This window comes from Cannabis sativa, chromosome 1 (genome assembly GCF_029168945.1).
Source record: "Cannabis sativa cultivar Pink pepper isolate KNU-18-1 chromosome 1, ASM2916894v1, whole genome shotgun sequence".
NCBI classification, from domain to species: domain Eukaryota; kingdom Viridiplantae; phylum Streptophyta; class Magnoliopsida; order Rosales; family Cannabaceae; genus Cannabis; species Cannabis sativa.
The window spans coordinates 946,454-968,658 of NC_083601.1; the positions used below are offsets into that span (position 1 = coordinate 946,454).

At 34.7% G+C, this 22,205-nt stretch overlaps 3 protein-coding genes across 10 annotated transcripts; 2 read left to right on the forward strand and 1 right to left on the reverse strand.

Moving 5' to 3' along the window:
- The first annotated feature begins 4,079 nt into the window (after nt 1–4,079).
- On the forward strand, nt 4,080–7,812 carry LOC115704967 (uncharacterized). 2 transcript variants are annotated; one of them, XM_061112335.1, is made up of 9 exons: nt 4,100–4,273; nt 4,402–4,642; nt 5,380–5,527; nt 5,647–5,797; nt 5,925–6,050; nt 6,143–6,223; nt 6,358–6,550; nt 6,640–6,910; nt 7,289–7,812. In XM_061112335.1, exons 2-9 carry the CDS (start codon nt 4,436–4,438, stop codon nt 7,567–7,569), a joined length of 1,458 nt encoding a protein of 485 aa, XP_060968318.1. In that variant the 5' UTR covers nt 4,100–4,273; nt 4,402–4,435; the 3' UTR covers nt 7,570–7,812. The 2 variants fall into 2 exon arrangements, with proteins under 2 accessions (XP_030488047.2, XP_060968318.1); XM_030632187.2 differs by having other exon boundaries at nt 4,080–4,642; nt 7,292–7,812.
- Nucleotides 7,813–9,152: 1,340 nt separating this feature from the next.
- LOC115704964 (uncharacterized) lies at nt 9,153–15,204 on the forward strand. 3 transcript variants are annotated; one of them, XM_030632178.2, is made up of 9 exons: nt 9,153–9,967; nt 10,624–10,717; nt 10,864–11,049; nt 11,169–11,280; nt 11,433–11,467; nt 11,555–11,707; nt 11,863–14,348; nt 14,591–14,674; nt 14,791–15,204. In XM_030632178.2, the coding sequence occupies exons 2-9, from the start codon at nt 10,647–10,649 to the stop codon at nt 14,838–14,840; spliced, it is 3,177 nt and encodes a 1,058-aa protein (XP_030488038.2). In that variant the 5' UTR covers nt 9,153–9,967; nt 10,624–10,646; the 3' UTR covers nt 14,841–15,204. The 3 variants fall into 3 exon arrangements, with proteins under 3 accessions (XP_030488038.2, XP_030488040.2, XP_030488039.2); XM_030632180.2 differs by having other exon boundaries at nt 9,156–9,967; nt 14,794–15,204; XM_030632179.2 differs by lacking the exon at nt 9,153–9,967 and adding an exon at nt 10,006–10,239.
- LOC115704966 (uncharacterized) lies at nt 15,129–21,402 on the reverse strand. Of its 5 annotated transcripts, none has more exons than XM_030632182.2 (15): nt 21,159–21,402; nt 20,950–21,084; nt 20,548–20,634; nt 20,039–20,110; nt 19,328–19,526; nt 19,098–19,216; nt 18,476–18,859; nt 18,225–18,359; nt 17,649–17,780; nt 17,343–17,498; nt 16,842–17,081; nt 16,105–16,271; nt 15,899–16,013; nt 15,643–15,723; nt 15,129–15,531 (listed from the first exon to the last, which is right to left on the reverse strand). In XM_030632182.2, the coding sequence occupies exons 2-15, from the start codon at nt 21,082–21,084 to the stop codon at nt 15,319–15,321; spliced, it is 2,235 nt and encodes a 744-aa protein (XP_030488042.2). In that variant the 5' UTR covers nt 21,159–21,402; the 3' UTR covers nt 15,129–15,318. The 5 variants fall into 5 exon arrangements, with proteins under 5 accessions (XP_030488042.2, XP_030488041.2, XP_030488043.2 ...); XM_030632181.2 differs by having other exon boundaries at nt 21,163–21,378; XM_030632183.2 differs by lacking the exons at nt 20,950–21,084; nt 21,159–21,402 and having other exon boundaries at nt 20,039–20,236.
- Nucleotides 21,403–22,205: the final 803 nt, after the last annotated feature.

Below are 22,205 nucleotides of genomic sequence, written 5' to 3' on the forward strand. Positions count from 1 at the left end.
GTTAATCGAGCACAAAAAGTACACTAAGCAAACTACTTTCCTCACAAGAGACCAAAATAAACTATAAGTAGCCCCAAATAACTGCAACATAAAAACAAAAATAGATTAAAAGGCTTTTTTGAATGCCAAACTAAATATAGATATTTAGGAACAAGAAAACTATATTAGAAATTTGAAAAACATATATTGTAAGAGCAAATTAGATGACTCTCATTTCAGCTACCTTTCATTAATTGAAAAATAAAATAAAAAAGAACTCAATTGCTTTCATTATTTTGCTATGTAATTTCTATTAAAATTTATATTTTTTATCAATGCCATAAATGGAAAAATAAATGACAAGTCACAACTATCTGTAACAATTTTAGAGATCAAACTAAAATAAAATTTGAAGTTTGAAATTTTTTATTTTTCATTGTAAAATAGGTTTGACACACAATGACTTTCCTACCTATTTTTGTAAGAAGCTAAATAAACAAACAATGGTTTATCTTAGATCTGCTTGTAATTTTATAGACATGTACAAAAGAGTTAGAAGAGCATCTTGCAGTAGCGGTGCATACCTCGCGAGATTGGAGCCAATCAACATTGCTGCCACTGGCCGGTCTTGGGCATAGGCGGGCTAGGCCTGTGCCTAGGGCCCACCTAGTCCAGGGGCCAAAAAAAAAATTTTGCCTTTTTAAAATTACACAATTTTTTTGCTGATTTTGAAAAATACCATTTTTTCTAAATAAGGGCCCAAAAAATAATTTTTACCCTATAGCCCACTACATTTCAGGGCCGGCCCTGCTGCCACAGCCACAACAACCATGCTGTTGCTGGTTTTTACACAACCCCAACTTGTAAACGACAGAGAGAAAGTGAGCAAAATGCCACCTCTTCCTCCCAAAACCCAAGTAATGACATGCCTGATTATGTATCCAGCTTCAAGCTTCTTATCCCATTAGGCCACCAGGCTACTAAAGGTTAGAGATAAATATGGTTTTTCTAATTTTTTTAACAAAAATATAACATTAAATAAACTCATATAAAAGTAAAAATAAAAAAAAAAATGAAAAGTCTATAATACCAAAATATTATTTAATTATACCATAAAAAAAATTAACTTTTAAATTTTTTCTCTGTAATTTCTACTTATATAAATGTTAACTACTTAGAAAATTATTATTTCTCAAAAAATTTTATCCATTTATCTTAACCTGTGTTTGAAATTTGGACTATAAACTAAGTATTTTTTAAATCCAAAATTCTGAGCCGCTTGAGCCTGTCCTAAGCCCGTGAGTTGAAATCTTGAGCTCTAAGAGCATCTCCGGTAAAATTTTTAAAGATGCTTGGTGAGGTAGACATATTATATGTGACAAAATATTGAGATATTATACCATTGGAGAGAAAATGATATCATTCTAGAAATTTGCATATATGGATGCTATGTTGTAGCATTGATGTTATTCATTTTTTAATAAAAAATTAAAGCTAAAAAGTTATTGTAGTTAAAAATTATGATATATATAAAATAATAATGTGTGAGATCATAATTAATTATAGCATTTTTAAAGAATGTTATACATTGGAGTGTTTCTAGAAGTAAGAGTACCAAAAATAATGTGTAAGAGAGATAAAAAAATATTATATTTTTAGATAATATTTAAATTTTTAGCATCTTTAAATGATGCTACCATCAAGATGCTGTAAGTGTAAACTAATATAAAATACCTGTGGTTGACCAACATGAGCCTTCACTAAGATTCTGGAGCCTAAACTCGAGCTTTATAGAACTTGGGTTTCTAACTATGAGCCTTAAAATAAAACATCTGGACTCTCAAGGCTAATTTCCACTTTGGTCCGTTTGGTGAGCACGTACATATGCATGGCTGATGCAACGTAGCCTTCATATAGTTGGTTGGTCCAAATACCTATCCTATAATCCTAGACTACACCTCTTGCCAAAGGTTAACTACGTACCATCACCATCACCACCTCCTCCTACAGTGGTTCTCCTCCATAATTAACTGCCAACTACTGTGGTTAATTTCCAAGCTCTCGGCAATGGCATTAGGACTTCGGTGTCAACCTTCCAATATCATATTATTTGGGGAAATGTACATAAAGTACTTCAAATCGGATTTATTTATTTTTTTGTTTATATATTTTTACTGACATTTTTCTCTCTCTCTCTCTCTCTTACTTTTTTTGTATGAATTTTTTCTCTTACAAGTTTTTCATTTTTTTAAGAAAAAACACTATGTAAAATGTAAACTTTTTGTCAATTTTTAAGTATACCTTACAAAAATACTGGAATTTGGGATAATTTTTATAAAAATACTTACACGAAAATCTTTTCAAAAATACTATATTTTTATAAAACACCAGTAAGACACAAAGCAGAACAACTCAAAATAACAGTAGAACAACTAAAAACACCAGTGAAAAACTTAACACAGTATACTGCAGTATGAAACTTATAAAAAATACAGTAAAAAAGTAACCGTCTAATAGTATTTTTGTAAAAAAATGACAAAAGTTAGTATACTGTGTAAAGATTCTCGGTCCCCTAAAGTTAGAAAGCAGGTTAGACTGCAATGTATGCCTATGGAATATAAAATAGGAATAATTACATAAGACACTATTTTTTGTAAAATATTTACATTTTTACGTTCAAAGAATATTTTTTTACATTTTTACGGTTTTCCAAAAAAAACACGAAAAACAACATAAAATCAACAAGAAAACAACATAAAAGTAACATAAAATATTTACATTTTTACGTTCAAAGAATATTTTTTTACATTTTTACATTTTTGATAGTTTTGATGCCTTTTACGACTTTTGTACCTCTTTTGGCTTTTGTGCCATTTTATGGCTTGTCCCTATTTGTTTAGGGTAATTTTGTGGTTTGGTCAATTGGCAAGAGAAGTGATTCTGCTCATGATTTCTATTTCAACGACTTGTTCTTTTTTGACAGATAAGTATTTCAAGTTTAAGTCCTTATATTAAATATAGTTTTTTACTATTGTTATTTCACATTATCTTTTCATTATATTGTGTGGTAATAGAATTTTATTTTGTTATTTTGTAGGTTATTTTGTGGAGGGCACCTACAATTACAGAGAATTACTGATAATCCTAATTTTAAACTTAATTTGTTTGATATAATTTTTCAATATTTTTATATTAGGGTGCTAATTTGTTGTTACTAGCCAAAGGGTAATACCTTTGGCTAGTTATTCTTAGAAATTCTGTTGATTTTTTAGTTTTTAGTATTGCTGAGAGTTAGAGTTATGAAGTGTGTGTTAATTTCTAATTTTATATATTATTTTATTTTGAAGATTGTCATTCTAATATAACTGTTTTTTTTTGTTTTGGTGTTGCAATTTTTCAGTTTCGCCTTGCTGTAAAGACAACTAGTTAATAATGGGAAGGTGTTTCTTCGATGTGATGTGGTGCTGTTTGATGACGTTATAGCTTTATTGTCTAAATTTCCGGGGGCAGTTTTGTCCCATGTGGCTCGAGATGAGAATTTTGCAGCGCATGGTTGGCAAAGCATGCCCTTCGGTTAGACAATGAGCTATCCTGGTTCGAAGAGGTGCCGTCACCGATTGTGGATTGCTGCTTTGATAATCTTGTGTGATTTTGATCACCGCGTCAAAAAAAAAAAATAATAACAAAAAATAACATATATATAACGAAAAATTAACAATAAATGAACAAAATTTTAACATAAAAAGGTCGTATTTTATGTAAATAAAATCAAAAAAATCGTGAAAATATTTTAAATTCCGTGAAACCGTATTTTTGTTGTGTTTTGTGCATTTGTGAAATTATCCCTATAAAATAGTCCAATTCATAATCCAATTTGGGATGGTTCAAGAAAAGGTCAATGCACTTGAAGGCCATAAAATATCCACGAGCCTAAATATCGTTGAGAAAGCCCATGCCATCATTCCAATTTTGAAGGGTTCAAGGGTAATAGCAGTTGCATTAAAAAGCCCAGAAAAGGCCCATGGGCCTACAGAATCAGTAGAAAGCCCAAGCCGTCATTCCAATTCAGAGACTGTGGTGGAAATCTATGACCCCGGTGACCGGTCTAATTATTTTCATTTTCATGCCAGCTCTCTTCCTCTCATTCACTACTCTCTCTCTTCTCTTCTCTCTACAACACACACTCCTATACAAATTTCAAATTTTGCACAGAAGAGAGAGAGACGGCTATTCTCTTCTTCAACCTAAATCAGCTCTTTTTTGATGTCCTCTTCAAATTTATAACTCCGAAAAGGTTAGCCCTAGACTGTTGCAAAAGATAGTGCGAGTTAGGGTTTATTTTCGTTATGGGTAATGATAGAAATGAGAATCTTGCGATTCAGTAGGAGTACTGAAATGTAAATGCTCAGATTTTTGGTTTAGAAGTTCGGAGGGAGAGGGAGAGAGAGTAAGAGAGATGGAAGGTGGGGGAAGGAGGATTTCGGCGAGCCCTAGACCATGCAGTGTTAGGCGGGTTGTGGCGAAGAAAAGGCCCCGAGTTGGAGGTGTAGATGGGTTTGTCAATAGTGTTAAGAAGCTTCAGAGACGAGAAATCAGTTCCAAACGGGACCGTGCTTTCACCATGAGCGATGCCCAAGAGAGATTTCGCAATATTCGTCTACAGGTTATTTTCTTTGCCTATTTTAGTTTTGAATTCTGTTTACTTATTTTAATAGTGTTAAGGCTCTTCATGCTTTCTTTACTATTATTATTGTTTGGTTTTTGGTGAAAGAAAGAGGGTTTGGAACTTGGGTTTTGTGTTTTTTAGCAAATAAGATGTGAGATCTTCGCTTATGATGAATGAATTGATTGTTAAGTATTAAATCAAACTGTAGGCGTTGTGTCGGTTTCGAACTGTTGCTATTATTTGAAGTAATTATGCTATGCTCTCCACCAAATTTGAGAAATTTTTGTTATGTTTGACATCTCTGTTTCTTTACTGTCAATTGACACACTAAGGAAGTAGATTGTTGAGTTTCTGAATCGTTTAAATGAAAGGCCTTGGTATTAATTCACTCACTTCACTGTGTTCTTGCTTAGTATTCTAGTAGGAGATTAGCAAGGAGACAGTATTCATTACTAGTCTTATTTTCTCATTTATACTTCAATGAAATATTTGGATTTTATTTTATCTTTTATCTTTCTAAATTTTTGCCCCTTGCAGTTCAACCGGGAGACCTCCCTGTGTCCCGAAGGATTTTATTTTTTCGAGTCTGTGGGGAATGAAATATTAAAACTGGATGCTTGATTTTGTTCTGTCTGAAATTATAGTTTAGTTAGAAGTATTGGTGTTAGTGTATGCATATTGGGTTGTTGTAGTTTTGCAATCAAGTGATTGAATTTGAGCGAACATTTGTGTAGGAAGAATATGATACGCATGATCCGAAGGGTCACTGTTCTATGGTACTGCCTTTTTTAAGGAAGAGGTCCAAGATCATTGAGATTGTAGCAGCTCGTGACATTGTGTTTGCTCTTGCCCAATCTGGTGTTTGTGCAGCTTTTAGTAGAGGTAATAGTTAATAACTTTAATATTTCTGTTCTGATCTTCTATTTGGTATGATGTTAATTAAGATCTTAGGACCGACACTTAATTGATGAATGTGTAAAATGTTTCATCATTGGATGCAGAGACTAATCAGAGGATATGCTTTCTCAATGTCAGTCCTGATGAAGTTATACGCAGCTTGTTTTATAATAAGAACAATGACTCACTTATCACAGTTTCTGTTTATGCTTCAGACAATTTCAGTTCTTTAAAATGTAGAAGCACGAGGATCGAGTAAGTATCGAAAAATGTACATATAAAAAAGGGGAAAAAAGAGAGAATCTACATGCAATCTTGATGATTTTTTTCTTCTATTTCTTCCATATTATGCTAAAGACTGGTTTTTTTTGGTATGGATCAGATATATTCGAAGGGGCAAACCAGATGCTGGCTTTGCTCTTTTTGAATCTGAGTCACTAAAATGGCCAGGTTTTGTAGAGTTTGACGATGTAAATGGGAAGGTTCTCACGTATTCTGCACAGGATAGGTAGTTTTTGCTTTGTCAGTATCAAGTTTTCTAATGGTATCTAACACTATTGGCTTCTTATTATTGATATACCTTATACTTTCTTTCTTTAGTATATACAAGGTTTTTGACCTCAAGAACTATACGATGCTGTACTCCATATCCGATAAAAATGTTCAGGAAATAAAGATAAGGTATTCTTTGTTCACTTTCTGAACTATCACAGCTTATGTGCATGTGCATGTGCATGTACATAAGTGTAGCACCATTTTATTTTAATGGATACCTTTTTTTATCTCTCACCTTGTTCTTTCCTTTTCTTAAACAGTCCTGGGATCATGCTGTTGATTTTAACCAAGGCTAGTGGTCATGTGCCCCTCAAGATTCTTTCTATAGAGGATGGTACAGTTTTAAAATCATTTAATCATCTCCTTCACCGGAATAAGAAGGTGGATTTTATCGAACAGTTCAATGAGAAGCTTCTTGTCAAGCAAGAAAATGAGAACCTCCAGATTCTTGATGTGAGTGTCTTCTTGAAATCTAGCCTTTTTTATTTGTATTTGTTTGTTCACTTTTCATTTTTCTTACCGTTGGTTTTTCGATTGTGTAGGTTCGTAATTTTGAGTTAACAGAAGTTAGCAGAACTGAATTTATGACACCGTCAGCTTTTATATTTCTGTATGAGAATCAGTTGTTCTTAACGTTTAGAAATCGACTTGTGGCTGTTTGGAACTTCCGTGGGGAGCTTGTAACTTCATTTGAGGATCACCTTTTGTGGCACCCCGACTGTAATACTAATAACATATACATTACTAGTGATCAAGATCTTATTATATCTTACTGCAAGGCTGATTCTGATGATCCCTTGTCCGAAGGAAGTGGTAATTTGTTTCTGTGACTTATTTTATATTCAACACATTAAGTCAATGAGTTTAGAAGTTCTACAACCCTCTCATAAGGCTGGGGAACTGCACATAGCCTATGTTGTGGAATAAAATTATAATTGGTATTGATGCTACTGGAATCAATTGGGTGTATTTGTGCTAAGTAATCATGATTATCAGTTGAGTCTGCTATACTTACCGATATCTTGAGGAGTGAATTGGGGGGAATAGATGAAATGACATTATTTGCTCTTTGCTATATAAGAATTTGATTGCATCTCTTCTATATCTTTATTCTAATATGATAGTCTTGTTGGTCTATCAATTTCATAAAATATAGATCATATAATATCTTACACTGCATTTCTATTGCAGCAGGGTCAATCAATATCAGCAATATTCTGACTGGGAAATGCCTTGCTAAAATAAGAGCAAGTAACAGCACCCCATTGGAGAGTGAAGGTTGCTGTAGTGACAAGTGCTGTGTCAGTGGCAGCAGCGGCAACTGCAAATCAAAGAAGCGTACCCAAGCAGCCAGAACTCGGAGCACAGTTGCTGAAGCATTGGAAGATATTACTGCTTTATTCTACGACGAAGAGCGGAATGAGATCTATACAGGCAATAGGCATGGTCTAGTACACGTGTGGTCTAACTAATGGTTTCTACTATCCTTTCTTGTGTTCATTAGATAGATTTATTGATGCTGTTTTAAGTGGTTGAATTGATTGTGTCGACTGTTGATGTAAGCAAGAGTTGGGAATAATTGTATCATTAGATTGTATCATGTCATATAATCCGTTTAACTTAATCCCTTTTGTCTCTTGTCTTGTGCCCTGTATTGGAACTGAAATGCCCTATTATTCATAGAATTGTTTTTCAGAGTGAATATGCCGTACAAATCTTGGCTCTGAAATGAATTCTAATTTGTATCTTAATTTTGTAGGACAGACAAGAACATGTTCTATATCTATTAGGGTTAAGTGAACCCAGGAATCAGGATGATTAAATATTACTGGCAAAAGCATTGAGTTTGATAGTTTCTCTTTCTTCCTTTGGTTACTTAATTTTTACATTTTTAAATGTTGAAAGGGAGTGTGTGTGAGTGTGACCACTGGGGCACAACCTTTAGAAAACAATGGCTTTTATCTGTCTTGTCATATGAGCAATTCTGTGGAGGACAATCCCTACTCTATTATATGCCTTGTTTTAGGGATACCCAAGGTGATTATTTTCAACTAGATGGACCATGCATACATTCATTCATCGACTTTGATGTGATAATTCTCTTAAGCCTCCTACCAATCTATTTTTGCACTTAAGTTGACATTAACCACTGCTTAACCTGGACTTTCATCCCCATTTCAATTCTCAACTTCTGACTGTTTAGCAATAATAATCCTTTGAAACTTGATCCCAATTTTGTAATTGGGACTCTTTTTGAGAAGAGAATATGAACTACCCCCACAAATTCATTGCAGCCTCACATGGATAGGAAGTTTTATCAGTATTGATGTTGAAGCAAAGGAAAGGAAGCCATCAATGGAATTAAAGCTTTAAGATTTGGCAATCCCCATACTTTGTCCACCTATTAGCTCCTACTACTTGTATAGTAGTCCCCAAATTGATGACATTTTTTTCTTCATGCTAGTTTGCACTTTGGGCTAGCGTAAAAGTGTACCACTACACTGTCAACCGAACCCATTAAAGTGTTATGTGAAAAAAGCACCATAGTGCGTCTATGTATTGTATTATTGTACAGGTGTAAGTAAATACGACCACCCACTAATTCTTTTTTTTTTTTTTAAATTTTTTTTGGACAATACTATTTCTTTCTTTCTTTCTTGCCTTTTTCCTTTTCATTACACATACGATTTTTTGTTTTTTGTTGCATTTAATAATTTGGGGAAAATTAAATTGCTTCGAAAAGGTTTTATGAAGATTAGTAGGCTCCCCTATTATTAATTAGATAAACTTATTGTTTCGTTCGTTGGAACTTTTATAGATAAATTTACTCTGCATTCATTTGAAATTTTATTTAGAGATTTTTCTAGTTTGACATAATTGCAATTATAGTCTTCGTTAGAGATTTGCCGACCCATTTTTATTTCAATGATTTCCCTTTGAGACACGTTAGGCGGTGCTGCTATTTATTTATTTAGACTTCATTTATTTATTAAATAAAATTTGTTGTAGTTATTAAATCATATCTCTTTTTTTCCTTAAAATTTCTCTAGCTTGTTTTAAGGGAGGAAAATTTATGAAATTCTGTAGTATGGCTTAAAAACAAGAAAGCTGACAAAAAGAAGAGTATTTAAAAACTAATGAAGGGTAGGTTTTAGATCTTGAAAATTAAAAACAAATAAAATATATTTTTTGAAATGGTAAAGACTAAAGAGAAAGAGACCAAAACCAAATAGAAAATCAAACAAAGTTTGCAATAATTTTTTATTTTAAAATTATTAGTCTTTTTTAAGTAAAGCGACACGACCATGTGATTTAGGAGAATAAGAAAAAAAAAAAAAAAGAACGAGCGCAGTTGCTTTCAAAATTACGAATAATACAAATTTTTTTTTTAAAAAATTAAATCAATAAAAAGAAACAAAAGCTATTTATATTAATTTTTTTTTATTTTAAAAAATAAAAAAGAGAGCGTGAAGACACGCGCACATAGTGCTTGTGTCATAAATGTGATTTGGGAAATTGGTGGTTTGGAATTATAATTTTTGCCTTATTTTTATTTATTATTTTGAAACGAAAGTTTGGTCTTTTGTTCAAGATTAGCTAAGCAGTAGGTGCCACTAATAGGACTATGCTCTTCTCTTCTTCTATTCTTTTTTCACTCACCGGCTTCTCTTACACTCTTCAATCATCATCATCATCACTACCGTCGCCCTCCTCCTTCTCATCATCATCATCATCTTTTTCTTGTTTTCTCTTTCACCAGTGATTCTCAGCTCCGGATTTGCTTATTTTTTTCTCTCGCATTGACTTGGGGGAGTAGTAGTTGTCTTAACTGTCCCAGTCTACTTGCCGTTTTTTTTTTCCTTCTGGAAGGTAAAAATGGAAGATTTCCCAGTTACTTTCTTTGCATTTGCTCATATGGGTTTTGGGATTTCTTCCCATTTCGTTCTGGGTTTTGTTTCTTTTTTTGAGTTTTTAAAATTTAAGAATTTTTATTTGAGGAAAGGAGCGTAGGTAGTAGTGGGAATGTTGGTTTGGTTTTGGTTTTTTTCGATTTGGGTATTTGTTTAATTGAGTTGTTAGCTTGCGTGATTTAGTGTGGCGGTGAATATAATTTTGTGTATAAGTCCTATGTTTTGGCCAAGGTAGGTGCTTTCTTTGTCTAGATCTGACCGAGGATGCCGACATTTTTTGGCGTGGAATCTGAAAGATGCTGCCTGTTATTCGAGTTGCATTTTAGAATTTTATTATATTCATATTTTGTTTGATTGCTTTGCTTTACTGGGTAACTATGTTTTACTTTGTTGAATGGTTTGAGCTTTAAGGGATTCTCACAAGTAGCTTTAGCTACCGTGATTTGCATACACAAGAAGATAACTTAGATGCTAGTGACGGCACTCTTCTTTTATATTACAGAATATTTTAGTTTTGGCAACCTTTACTTTCTGAACTTTTAGGAATATTTTAAGTGAAACACAATCCCAAAGTGGGCTTCACTAATTTTCTTTTTCTCCTTTTCACTCGTTCAGGATTTTCTTGCTTCGGTGGTAAAATGCAGAGTGAAATTGATGGTGGTGTGCCTCTTGACTATGCTGAAATCCATATATTCCCAGCACAGAACAGGTAAATCTTGATTATCTAAGCTCCCACTTCCTTGAATCTAGATGTATGTTTATGAGCTTTCTAGTATCTCAATTGTATTGTTGCTCATTTATTATAAGCTTTTATTTAATTTTAATATTATTTTGGGTGTGGGGTGGGTGCATTAGGTATGAAGCAAGTGTTTGCTGTAACGGGAAAACACAAAATTTGGAAACTGGAGTTTTGGAATCACTGTTGCCTCATTTGCCAAAAGTTAAGGAGATTTACTCTAATGGAACCAATGCCTCTGTAAAACTCTTACTACCGGAAAACCTGAATGGTGCAGCATGGTTTACCAAGTCAACTTTAATCAGGTTCTTATTGTTTAAGTGCTTTCTTTTCTATTTTTTTTTAGCTCTTTTCATGTTTAGTTTTCTGCAGGCATACTTGAGCAGTTCTGTTTCCTGATTGTTTCATGTCTCTTACTTATCAGATTCTTCCAGACTATGAGTTCACCGGGTTTGATCCGGACGACTAGTTCTACGAAAGACGAGATGTCACAATTGGAGGAGGCTAGAAGGTTTCATCTGTCGTTGTATGGCGAGGTGATGCAATGCTTAATCTGGAATATGATATGTTATCAGTTGTCTTGTTTTATTACTTTTTTATTTCCTTCTGTTTAAGAAGTCATTTTATATTTTCATCAAAACTCTTTTTGGTTATTTACTTACTAGTGTGTATTGTTACTTGACAACAGCCCCAAAATGAGAATGCATCATCAGATAATTCGAAGTATGTCATTTTTTTTTTTTGTAAGATTTTTCATTTGTGTCTCATTTTAGTTGCAGATCACTAATATAAGGAAGTTTATAATCTCAGGAATGAACTCTTACGAGCTCTGGATTTGAGGTTGATGGCATTAAGAAGTGAATTAGTCACTAGTTTTAGCGAGGCTGCATATTCCATTTGCTCCACCAAAGAAATGAATGATTTAGCCAAATTTTCTGAATGCTTTGGAGGAACAGAATTAAGGTAAGCTGTAGACCAAATGAAAAAAGAAGAAGACATTGATAGCTTAATTAACTCAGTATTCAGTATCTTAATTACTTGTGTATGTAAATAGATTCATATGTGTGTGTTGACTTATGTATTTACAAAAAGGCAAATGGGCATATGGGCTATTGCAGGAATTCTTTGCACAAGTTTTTAGAGCTGAACCAGGAGGGCAATACTGATCTCCAAAATGATGTCAAGAGCTCGCTGACGCCAAAATCAAGGAATCACGATGTAAATGAGACACAGGAAAATGTTCAGGTATCAAAAGCAGTGCATTCAGATAGACCAGTAAAGTTTGGAGTTTCGCCTGCAAAAGCTGCTCAGGTTGAGCGACAGAGTTCGTCGGGAAGTGAGGAATCTTCTGAATCAAGTGATGAAGACAGAAGATCTGCTGAAAGAAGTCGAACTATGATAAGATCAGCGTCACCCAGAAGGTCAGCATCTCCAATGCGGAGGGTACAAATAGGAAGAGGAGGATCACGCAGGGCAGCTGCATTGACCATTAAGAGCCTCGGCTTTTTCCCAGCAAGGGATAAGAGTTTCCCGTACAGAGATGCATCTGGAAATAGTAGCGAAGAGGAAAGATTTGAGCAACCAAATAGGAAGCCTGAGAATCATGTTCGGATGTCTGTTCAAGATGCCATCCATCTTTTTGAAAGCAAGCAAAGGGATCAAACTGGTGATGGTCAAATGAGGAAGTCATTATCAAATATATCTATAAATGCAAGTAAAGCTGTATTGAGAAGATGGAGTTCAGGTATGGGGGAAACTTCCGCCCCATGCGAACCAGAACCTGAAGACTTTGTGCCTAATGATGCGGAAAATGAAGAGAATGAAGAGAATCAGAAGTATTCAACAGACATGAAATCAGAATCAGAAACTGTACCTACAGGTCAGGAGACCGTGAAAACCCCCGAAGTTCACACGAACTTAGAACAATTTGATAAGAGTTTGTCTGACCCAACATATAATGAAGCAGATACTAGTATCACTGAGGAAGAGAGTCTCAGAAAGTCAACAGCAACAACTGAATGGAATAGACTAAAGGAGGCTGAGTTGAATCAGATGCTGATGCAAATGATGGAAACAAAGCCTGGGAGACAAGCAAAGACGCAAACTAGCAGAAAACAAAGCCTTCCTTCTGGGCAAAGAGGTGGATTTTATGATCATTACAAGGAGAAGAGGGATGAAAAGCTCAGAGGAGAGAATTCTAGGATTAAAGCAGAGAAAGAAGCCCAATTTAAAGCAATGCAGAAAATTCTTGATGAGAGAAAATCTGAAATGGCCTCCAAAAATGTAAAAGATGTTGATAAAAAGCCTGTTGTGCGCAAGTCTCAAAAATCAGTAAGAAGTTTGCCTCAGCCTGCAAATCCCAAAAAGGAAATTAAAAAAGAAATATCAAAGGTACCTTCTGCAAAGAAGACTTTGCCAAAAACCTCACCTGTGCCTGCTACACGCAAGTCATGGCCATCAACACCGCCAGCAAGAGCTGTAGGGACATCACCAGCTAAAACTCCTGTTGGGAACCCCTCTGCTGGCACTACTCCAACACGTCGAAAAACACAGCAACAATCGTCACTTCCTCGGCCTAGCTCTAAAGTGGAAAGGCCCCAGCAGCCACAAAGAAGGGAGTCTCTGACTAATAGTGGCAAGGGCTTGAAAAATGTGAAAGCTGTTAATGAGAAGCAACAACAAGCACCAAAAAAGACTAGTAAACCAACAAAAACAAAAGTAGTGACACCTTCTGAGGATTGTTCAGATGTGATTACAGCAAAGCCTGGTTTATATAGCAGGGTAACTAAAAAAGGTACTGTAGTTCCAGTCGAAACAAAACCTTTTCTCCGCAAGGGTTCTAGGACCGCTCCTGGTGTTAGTGCCACTGTTAACAAGACTAAAAGTTCTCCTCAATCAGAAGAAATGCTTAGAAACAGCGAAAATATTGTTGAGAAGCAAGAAGCAGAGGTGGTTGCTGATGTTTCTGAAACAGTGAGTCAGCATCAAGAAGAGGATGTCATGGTAGTAGTTCATCAAGATGCTGCTATGGACTCAGAAGCTCTGGAAAATAGCTGGCATGAATGTAATAATGGGGCAGAAAACTTTGACTCAGTCCCTGCTGAATGTAATGATGCCTTGCCCAAAAATGTCACAGACTCAACAGAAACTCAAGCTGAAGTAGAAGCAATAATCTCCCCTTCGGCCTGGGTTGAAATAGAAGAACATCAGGCCATGCCCCCATGTGATGACAGGCCATGTCAGCCTACTTCTACCGTTGCTGCACCAATTGGATCAACAAGTCCACGAGTGCGTCATTCTTTGTCCCAAATGCTGCAAGAGGAGAGTAATGAACCTGATATTATTGAATGGGGTAATGCTGAAAACCCTCCTGCAATAATCTACCAGAAAGATGCACCCAAAGGACTAAAGAGACTATTAAAGTTTGCCCGCAAGAGCAAAGGAGATGCTAATATCAGTGGTTGGTCTAGCCCATCAGTTTTTTCCGAAGGTGAAGATGATGCTGACAATCTAACGAGAAAGGCTAGTCTTAATGCAAAGAATAACTATGGGCAGCAAAGAACATCATTAGGAGATGGTTATGATGCTCGTGAAGTATACTCAGGTATGTTTCTCTTCTGTTTAATGAAATTTTTAAAGGAAGGAAGATTGATAAAGACAATCCTTTTCTTACCTTCCTGCTTCATTGGCAAAATAATGCATGCAGTCCAAAAAAAGCCCACACTAAAATGAAACTGAAAAGGGAAAATCATATAAAGATATCATGAAAAGGCATCATACTTATTTATAATTCTTGTTCTTTAAACTAATCTTTTCCTATCGATTTTATGAATTATGTTGATGCAGCTCAATCAAATATTAGCAAAGTCAATACCCGAAGTTCCTTGAATAAGTTGCAAGAGGACTCCACTGGAGTGTCAACAACTAAAGGTTGTCTTCACATTATACTTTTATTTTCTTGGTCCATCTTCTTCTTTCTTTACATACCTCTTATGAAGCACAATTTCCAAATTTTAATACCCATCTCCTGTTTTTTGGCGTGTCAGCAGCAAGGTCATTCTTCTCCCTTTCAGCCTTTAGAGGTGGCGCGAAATGAGATTGAAAGTTTTCATAAATAGCTACTAGTTTGAGTTGATGATCGAAATTGCTTTTAGTTCAAGACCAAATGCAATGCAGGTTTAGCAAGAAGCAAGATTCTTCTTTTCCTACAATGGTCTAAGCCTAGTTTGTATTGTTCCAGGTGCAGCAAAAAAACATGTTATTAAAAGATTTCTTTCTTTTCCCTCTTATTTTTTGGGTTGTACATTCAATTTGCCCTGGTTCTAGGATTTCCCTACGCATAGATCTTTGTTGCTTAGATATCTTGAACATTCATTGATTGCAATTTGTTCAGTCAACTAACCACTGCTTTTGTATCTGGTTTGTGAAATCACTTCATAATACAATATTCCAATTTCAAATATCTGTACTTCTGTTATCTTCAACATCAAAGCTCTATCTTTTCAAAGACAAAAATTGGCTAGCAACTTTGAAGAAGATTGCATAAAAGAAATCAAATAAAATAATTCAGCATTTTACAGGACAATCTTCTGAGTTTCTTTACGAAAGATTTGAAGAGGGGGGAATATGGTATCTGCATGCTTTCCATAATAACATGAAAATATGTTAGCCAGTTGATTTATGGTCTCTGAGGCAGTAGAATCTCTCAGAGCTAGCTGAATTGATGATAGCTTAACCAGTTCATGTCCAATGACAATATGATTACGGGGGTAGAGCTTTTCCAGAATCTGGCAATTATTCATAGGCATAAAAAGTTTAAAAAAGATTGTTACCCTTATTAACATTAATCAGTAAAAAATAAAAGTTAGCATAATTAGAGTTGAAACATTACTAGTTACCTCAATTGAAGCTTTGCAATGGTCCCTTGCTGGTTGTAAGTCTCCAACCAGACAGAAAGCTTGGGCGAGAATGTCCTCCACCTACCAATCAAAACAACTATTAAAAAAACATCAAATCATCCGAAGTTGAAAGCAAACAGAATTTCTAGTCTCGAATTATGTCTTGACCTTTGAGAAATAATAAACCAGATTCGAATTCCCATCAATCTGAAAGTTGAGCTATGAAGAGGTAAATATGGAGAAGGCTGAAACTTACCTCTGCAATGCTCCTATTGTATGCATGTAGAATTGACTTCAGCAGATGAAGAGATTTTGAGGCATCTGAGAGTTTGAAACCAGATACATTTTCTGAAACTATTGCATCTTGTAATCTGAAGGATTTAAGAAGTAAAGTCAATAGATTGTGGGCGGAAGATATGCCCATTGTGCAATAACACAAGAAACCACATTTCAGCTGCATACCTCCTGATACATTTCCAAGCTTTATCTACAGCTGAATGAGAAGATTCTAGATCACGGTAAGAGCCACATTTCAAACAAAACCCAGGATTCATATTAGGTAAGTTATTGCTGCACAAAAATGCATCCAGCGTCACTTCATTTTTGTTATCACTGTTTAAATTCTCAGCCTGTAAAATATAATCAATAAAAGGAAAATGATTAAATAAAACAGATTACAGGAAAAGAAGCTAATTCAACAAGTACACAATATGGCCACGTTTGAAGAGGAAGATTGGATTGGATAGAATAGAATTGAATTGGATCGGATAGAATTGAATAATTTTAGATATGTGATTTTGTTATGAAATTTGAGAGGATATTTTGAAAAATTAATACAACCTAAATAATACCCCTAACAATGGAAAACTTGGTATAATTTTATCTTATCCAATCTCCAATCTTCATGTATTTCAACTGCAAAAAGAAAAACAAATTACAACTTTGCATCAAATTTGTTTTCCTTTAAATGATTGTTGAAAAATGGTCAATACATTCATTCTTTTATTCTTTCTCAATCATATCCAAATTCACTATCTATGTGACCTACAAGTATTGTGTACGACGGTGATCAGTTGTCTAGTGAGTTGTGACTAATTAGTATATGAAAGTCATCCAGTTAGAATTTAAAGATTCTACTCCATGGTCAATATATGGTATATATGAAGCTTATTTCAAATTATATTGCGAGATAAGGATACCTGGAAATGAGGTTCACAGCTACTTGTTCTGCTGATGTTGGCAAGCTTCTTTATTTTATGCTTTTCGCAGTTGAGAACAGAGGCATCCAACACAATGCCAGGACAATTTGATTTCACACACCGGAAAGCATTCAGAACAAGGTCGGACAAATTTGCTTTTGAACAACCACTGCACTGACAGCGAAACGAGTACTCATTTTCTAGAAATTCATTACGATCTTTGGCGTCCCACTGCCCAACCTGTAAAACAAAACCACAATTCTTCTATGAACATCAAACTTTGCATGATCCAAATTCCAAACAGCAGCAGTGTTCAAAAATAGGGAAAATGACGGTTATATTGTGAGGAAGGGCTGCTTGGAGTTTTTAACTTTTTGATTGACCCTAAGACTATACCGATTTTTATTTTTTGACAAGAAGATAGAATAACAAAGAAATTATTATGATAATTTCTCATGTTGCACAAATGGGACATGTACTATTAGTCAAGGGTTGGTATACCTGCGGACCATATGATAACTCCAGGTCACACCCTGCTGCTACAGATTCTGTTGTTCGTATGCAGAGTGTTCGTGAAATGAAGTATGCATGAATATTTGGCTGACAAGAATGGTTGAACAGACTGCCATCCCTATAAATAGCTTGTCCTACTTTGACCTGCCAAAGTAACAAAAACTTTAATACAGTAAGGTTGATAAACGTATAGCCGTTTTCTAAGATGTTGGACATACAATTAATGTTGCATATACTTAATAAAGTAGAAGGGAGATGTCCAGGATCAAAGGAGTAAAGAATAAGAATGCAAACCTGTTCCACATTACTAGTAAGAGCTCCTGATGAAACTTTATCATACTGATAGTCATGCCCTTGAATGTCAGTAGATTTCATACGAACAATTGTCATAGAGTTTACCCTAATTTGAGATATAAGAATGACAACCTGAAACCATAGAGAAACTGAACCTCACAAACAAGAACTGAAACATAAGTCTTAAATTTATATGGACCTTGCCAATGCCATATATGTATAGATATATTTGTTAAGATATTGATAAAGTACGACAAAGAATGATTATGATATAAGATTTATACAAGTATTTATAAATTAGTATCCTTGCTCCTGAAGTTCATTTTTCAGGATTAGGTCTCTTCCCAGCTGTAATAAACTAGTTTTTTGCAGAAGTATGAGGAAAAGGAGCATACTGATGAAAGGTATTCTGTCCCTTCAGGTGATTCTTGGAATTATTTTAATTTTTTCTTTTATATTTTTGGGTTGATAGGCAGTTTAGAACATATATAAAAAGAATAGAGAATAATTGGTGATAGTTTTAACAAATTTAAGCACACAGCATACATGAACAAGGAAATTTTTTAGAAGACAGACCTGTGCTATAGCGAACCCATTTATCTGAATTTCAAAGTCACTGGAATGCTGAAGACAGAATAACAATACAGTGGAATATATATGTGATTCCAATTTGATTTCAGGAGACATTTGCGAATAATGGTGCGAAAGCTCCTATAAAATTTGACACAGACCAGGAGAAGGCATATCAGATCTGACAATAAAATTGAGATAAGTTCAACTGAACTGAACTAGTTATTGATGAATATAGTTTGGACTATGAGATATACCAGAATTTCCCTCAGATTAGAAATCTCCTGGGAACCTCTCTGCATTACAGACTTAACAAATAATCTACCAGCTAAAACTATCTCTGATGGCAACACTGAAGGCCAGTGTGCACCTTTACACTCATGTTTATGCTCAGGAATATGCTCACTGTCTGTTTCAGGATTGTAATCTAACGCGATCTGGGCAACATATTGTTTTAGCGTGTCCGATAAATTTTCAAGAATGACACGATCCCTAGGATAATACAGTCTTCCCCCTGCTAGCAGTTGACAATTCTGGGAACAGTAAAATGGTATAGAGCACGATGTACAAGGAACTTTATCAACTGGTAGTTCATTCAAGCAGTAATGACAATGAGATTCTCGACAATTCTTCAATATTACCTGCAGCATATAGGCCAAAGTTCATATATCATTTGCCATGAATATGAGAAAAGCAAGACAACAGATGGCCAAACAAATTTCTTCCCCAAACTACAATAAGATGGAAATACATTTTTATACCCAATAAGGTGTAGGTGGTACTTAAATAGTAGAAACCTATATCTACAATGCTATGTATTTGCTTTTAAAATGATGATTAGAGCTAATCGTGACAGCACTATAAAAAGGTTGTTCATACAATTGCAAGAGGTTCCTCAGTATGAACTAAGGAGGCTCGTGGAATGTCACTTGTAGAAGCCATACCCCTTGCTTTATCTGGTGTGTTGACACATTGTAGCTTTATTTGGTGTGGTTCATCTGCCACGTAGTATCCATATCATTTTAATATTTCAAAGCTTTTAACTATAAGGAAAATCTTCAGAGCTGGTGCAATGGTATATTAACGGGAAATAATGGTAACTATCTTACCGAAAATATTCAAGTTCTCTAAAGAAAGTTGTAGTGGTGGATTTGTTCTACTATGTTGATCTAAAAGTGTTTGCAGTTCATTTTCAATCTGACCCCTTCCCCCTGCTGACACCTCCACACTCTTGGCCACATTCAAGTCATTGACTGCATAGTCATAAACTCCCAAAGAAGCATTTGCCAAACCTCGTCTGTACCATGCCTACAAAGAAATTAAGTAACTAAAGGAGAAAAATGAAAGCCAAGTTATATAAACTAGCTATCTGTAACATTCCCATTGATCAGTAGCATATCTTCCTGACAATATCCATCAACCCTGATCTGAAAATCAGCATTGACACATCAAATCCGATGATAAATGAAACTTTCACGAAATATATTCCTTGAAATATGCAAGTAATGCTGAGAACATATATTTATTCTTCAAAGCATGATAAAGCAATGATGACACCTAAGGCATTCAGGATGAAAGAGCATAATCACCCAACTGGGAATTATGTTAATGTTACATATTCCATCTTAAGGATGCTAGAGAAATTGGTTAAATGGAAAAATAAACAGATATTCTAATCTGAACCACCTTTTTTTTTTCATCTTTGTAATTCTTTTCCAAATTTTCTAATACAACCATACTTGCTGACCAAGAAATCATAGATGTTCCCTTTGTACACAGCAATATATAAATGCAAGATATTATTATATAAAGCAGCTCACCTTTGCATAGCTCGGAGAAAATTGAAGTGCGCGATCGCAGTCTCGTACACATTCTGTTAGGTGATTCATTTTCTAAAGGGAAACACGAGTGCATAAATTAACCGATCCACCAATATGCAGAGATGAAATTATCAGGCAGAAAACTTGAAGTTGAATCTTCGGTTAAGAGATTATTATCTGTGAACTGCATGCTTCTAGCTACTATTCAAGTCAGTTCTAAAGAAAATAAGAAAAGGAATTGATGCACAACATAGATAGTTCTAACTCTTAGCTTCTAGATAATGACTAATTCAACACTTACTTTATTGAAACCTCTGGGGCATGTACAAATCTATAAATGTCATAATATACAATACATGCATAATTATTTACCTATTATAGTCTCTTCAATGATTTTGCTTATGTATAAATATGTATGTACGTACATACATACATACATATAAACACACGAATCTATATTCGATTATGCATAGAAAAGGGCAAGAGAGTATATAAAAAACGAGACTCACATAAAGAACGAAGGCCCGATTCAAGTACAAAGTAGCAACAAGGTTATTATCCATTTCATCAGCTTGTATTGGAGCAACTCGCAATGCCTGTATCACATAACAAAGTAAAAGGAAAATTGCAGTTGGAAAATCATTTATCCATACTAAATATATGAAATTTGTGTTTAATATTAAAGTTTCCGTTTCTTTTTTCTTCTTATACTCTTGTGCTGAAACTCTAGCAAATTACTAAGTAAGCTGGCATGAGAGATCGAAACCCACACCTCGTAGGAGCCGAGAAAATAACGAGCTTTTCAACCCTACTCTCATGGTTACATTGAAATTCAAAGATTGATATTCAACATTAGAGAAATCGAATAAAAGCTATTAATAAGTATATGATTCTAAAGAGAGTAAAAGGACCTGAGAATAGGAGTCCAAAGCATTGCCATAATCTCCGGTAGCGAAGCAATGATTACCCTTGACCTTCCACTTCAAAGCGTCCTCCTTGTTCTTCCCACACAAAGCCCTATCTGAGACAGCCAAGTCTTTCACCATCTAACAACAAAATCCTCAAATAGTTAGAAATTGTTTGAGAGAAGAAGATGGTAGTACAGAGAGAGAAACGATACCAACTTGGTGAAAGAGCGGGAAATGAAGAAGAAAATCGAGAAGAGATGAACATGTTTGAGGAAGATTGTGTTCAGTGCTGTCCCACACCATTCGCTTTAAGCTCTCTGGAATGGCCGATTTCAGCTTCTCCATTTTCGGTTACGATTTCCAAACTCACTCAGTGGAAGTGTATCGGACAATAATAACCAACACCAGCGGGAACTTCCTTTACTTGAGCAATTTCTTTTCCTTTCAGTTTGCTCCTTCCCTTTATTTTGTTTTGCCATTTTTGGTCCTTTATTTTGAAATTTCCTATTTTAGCAATTAAATTCTACTTTTATTTCAATTTGATTCCTATCCACTCTCTAGCCCCACCCATCCCACCTAATAGCTATTTGGGGTCTCGATGATCTCTATTTATTTAAAGAGAAATGCTTAGAGCACCTCATGGTACCAAACATGACGAGAGGTAACATATTATTATTGGTATAAATTAATATCGAATTTCATACAATTAACAAATAATATAAGAAATGATTAACTAATTGCAACATATGTCACAGTATGGTGTTGAAGACACTATATAATACCTAATAGTATTTATGGGTGCTCGCGTCGCGGGGGTTGTAACATTTCTTTCAAACCAAATTGCATATGCAGTTTTTATTATTTCTCAAATCGCAATCGCACCTCGAGATATTAAAATTGTAAAAATACAGTGTGGTGCGGTGCAGTCTGAGCGGTACACACTATAATCGTTATCAAATATTATAATAAAAAAATTAAAAATCAATCTAATAAAATTTTAACATTACAAGAAAACATCTTATTAAAGTTTAAACATCATAAATATATATACTAATCATCAAGTTATTAGATTGAATTATCTCTAAAAATTAATATAATATACACTTATGTTACATACAATTGTTTTCATATGAAAAATAAAAAATAAAAATTATATTGTAAAAATTGGTAACTTTGTAATGTATAGTGTAGTACAATTTGAACTGTAATTATTAACTTCAAAACCGTAAATCGCACTGTACAGCGCAATTTAGTAAAAA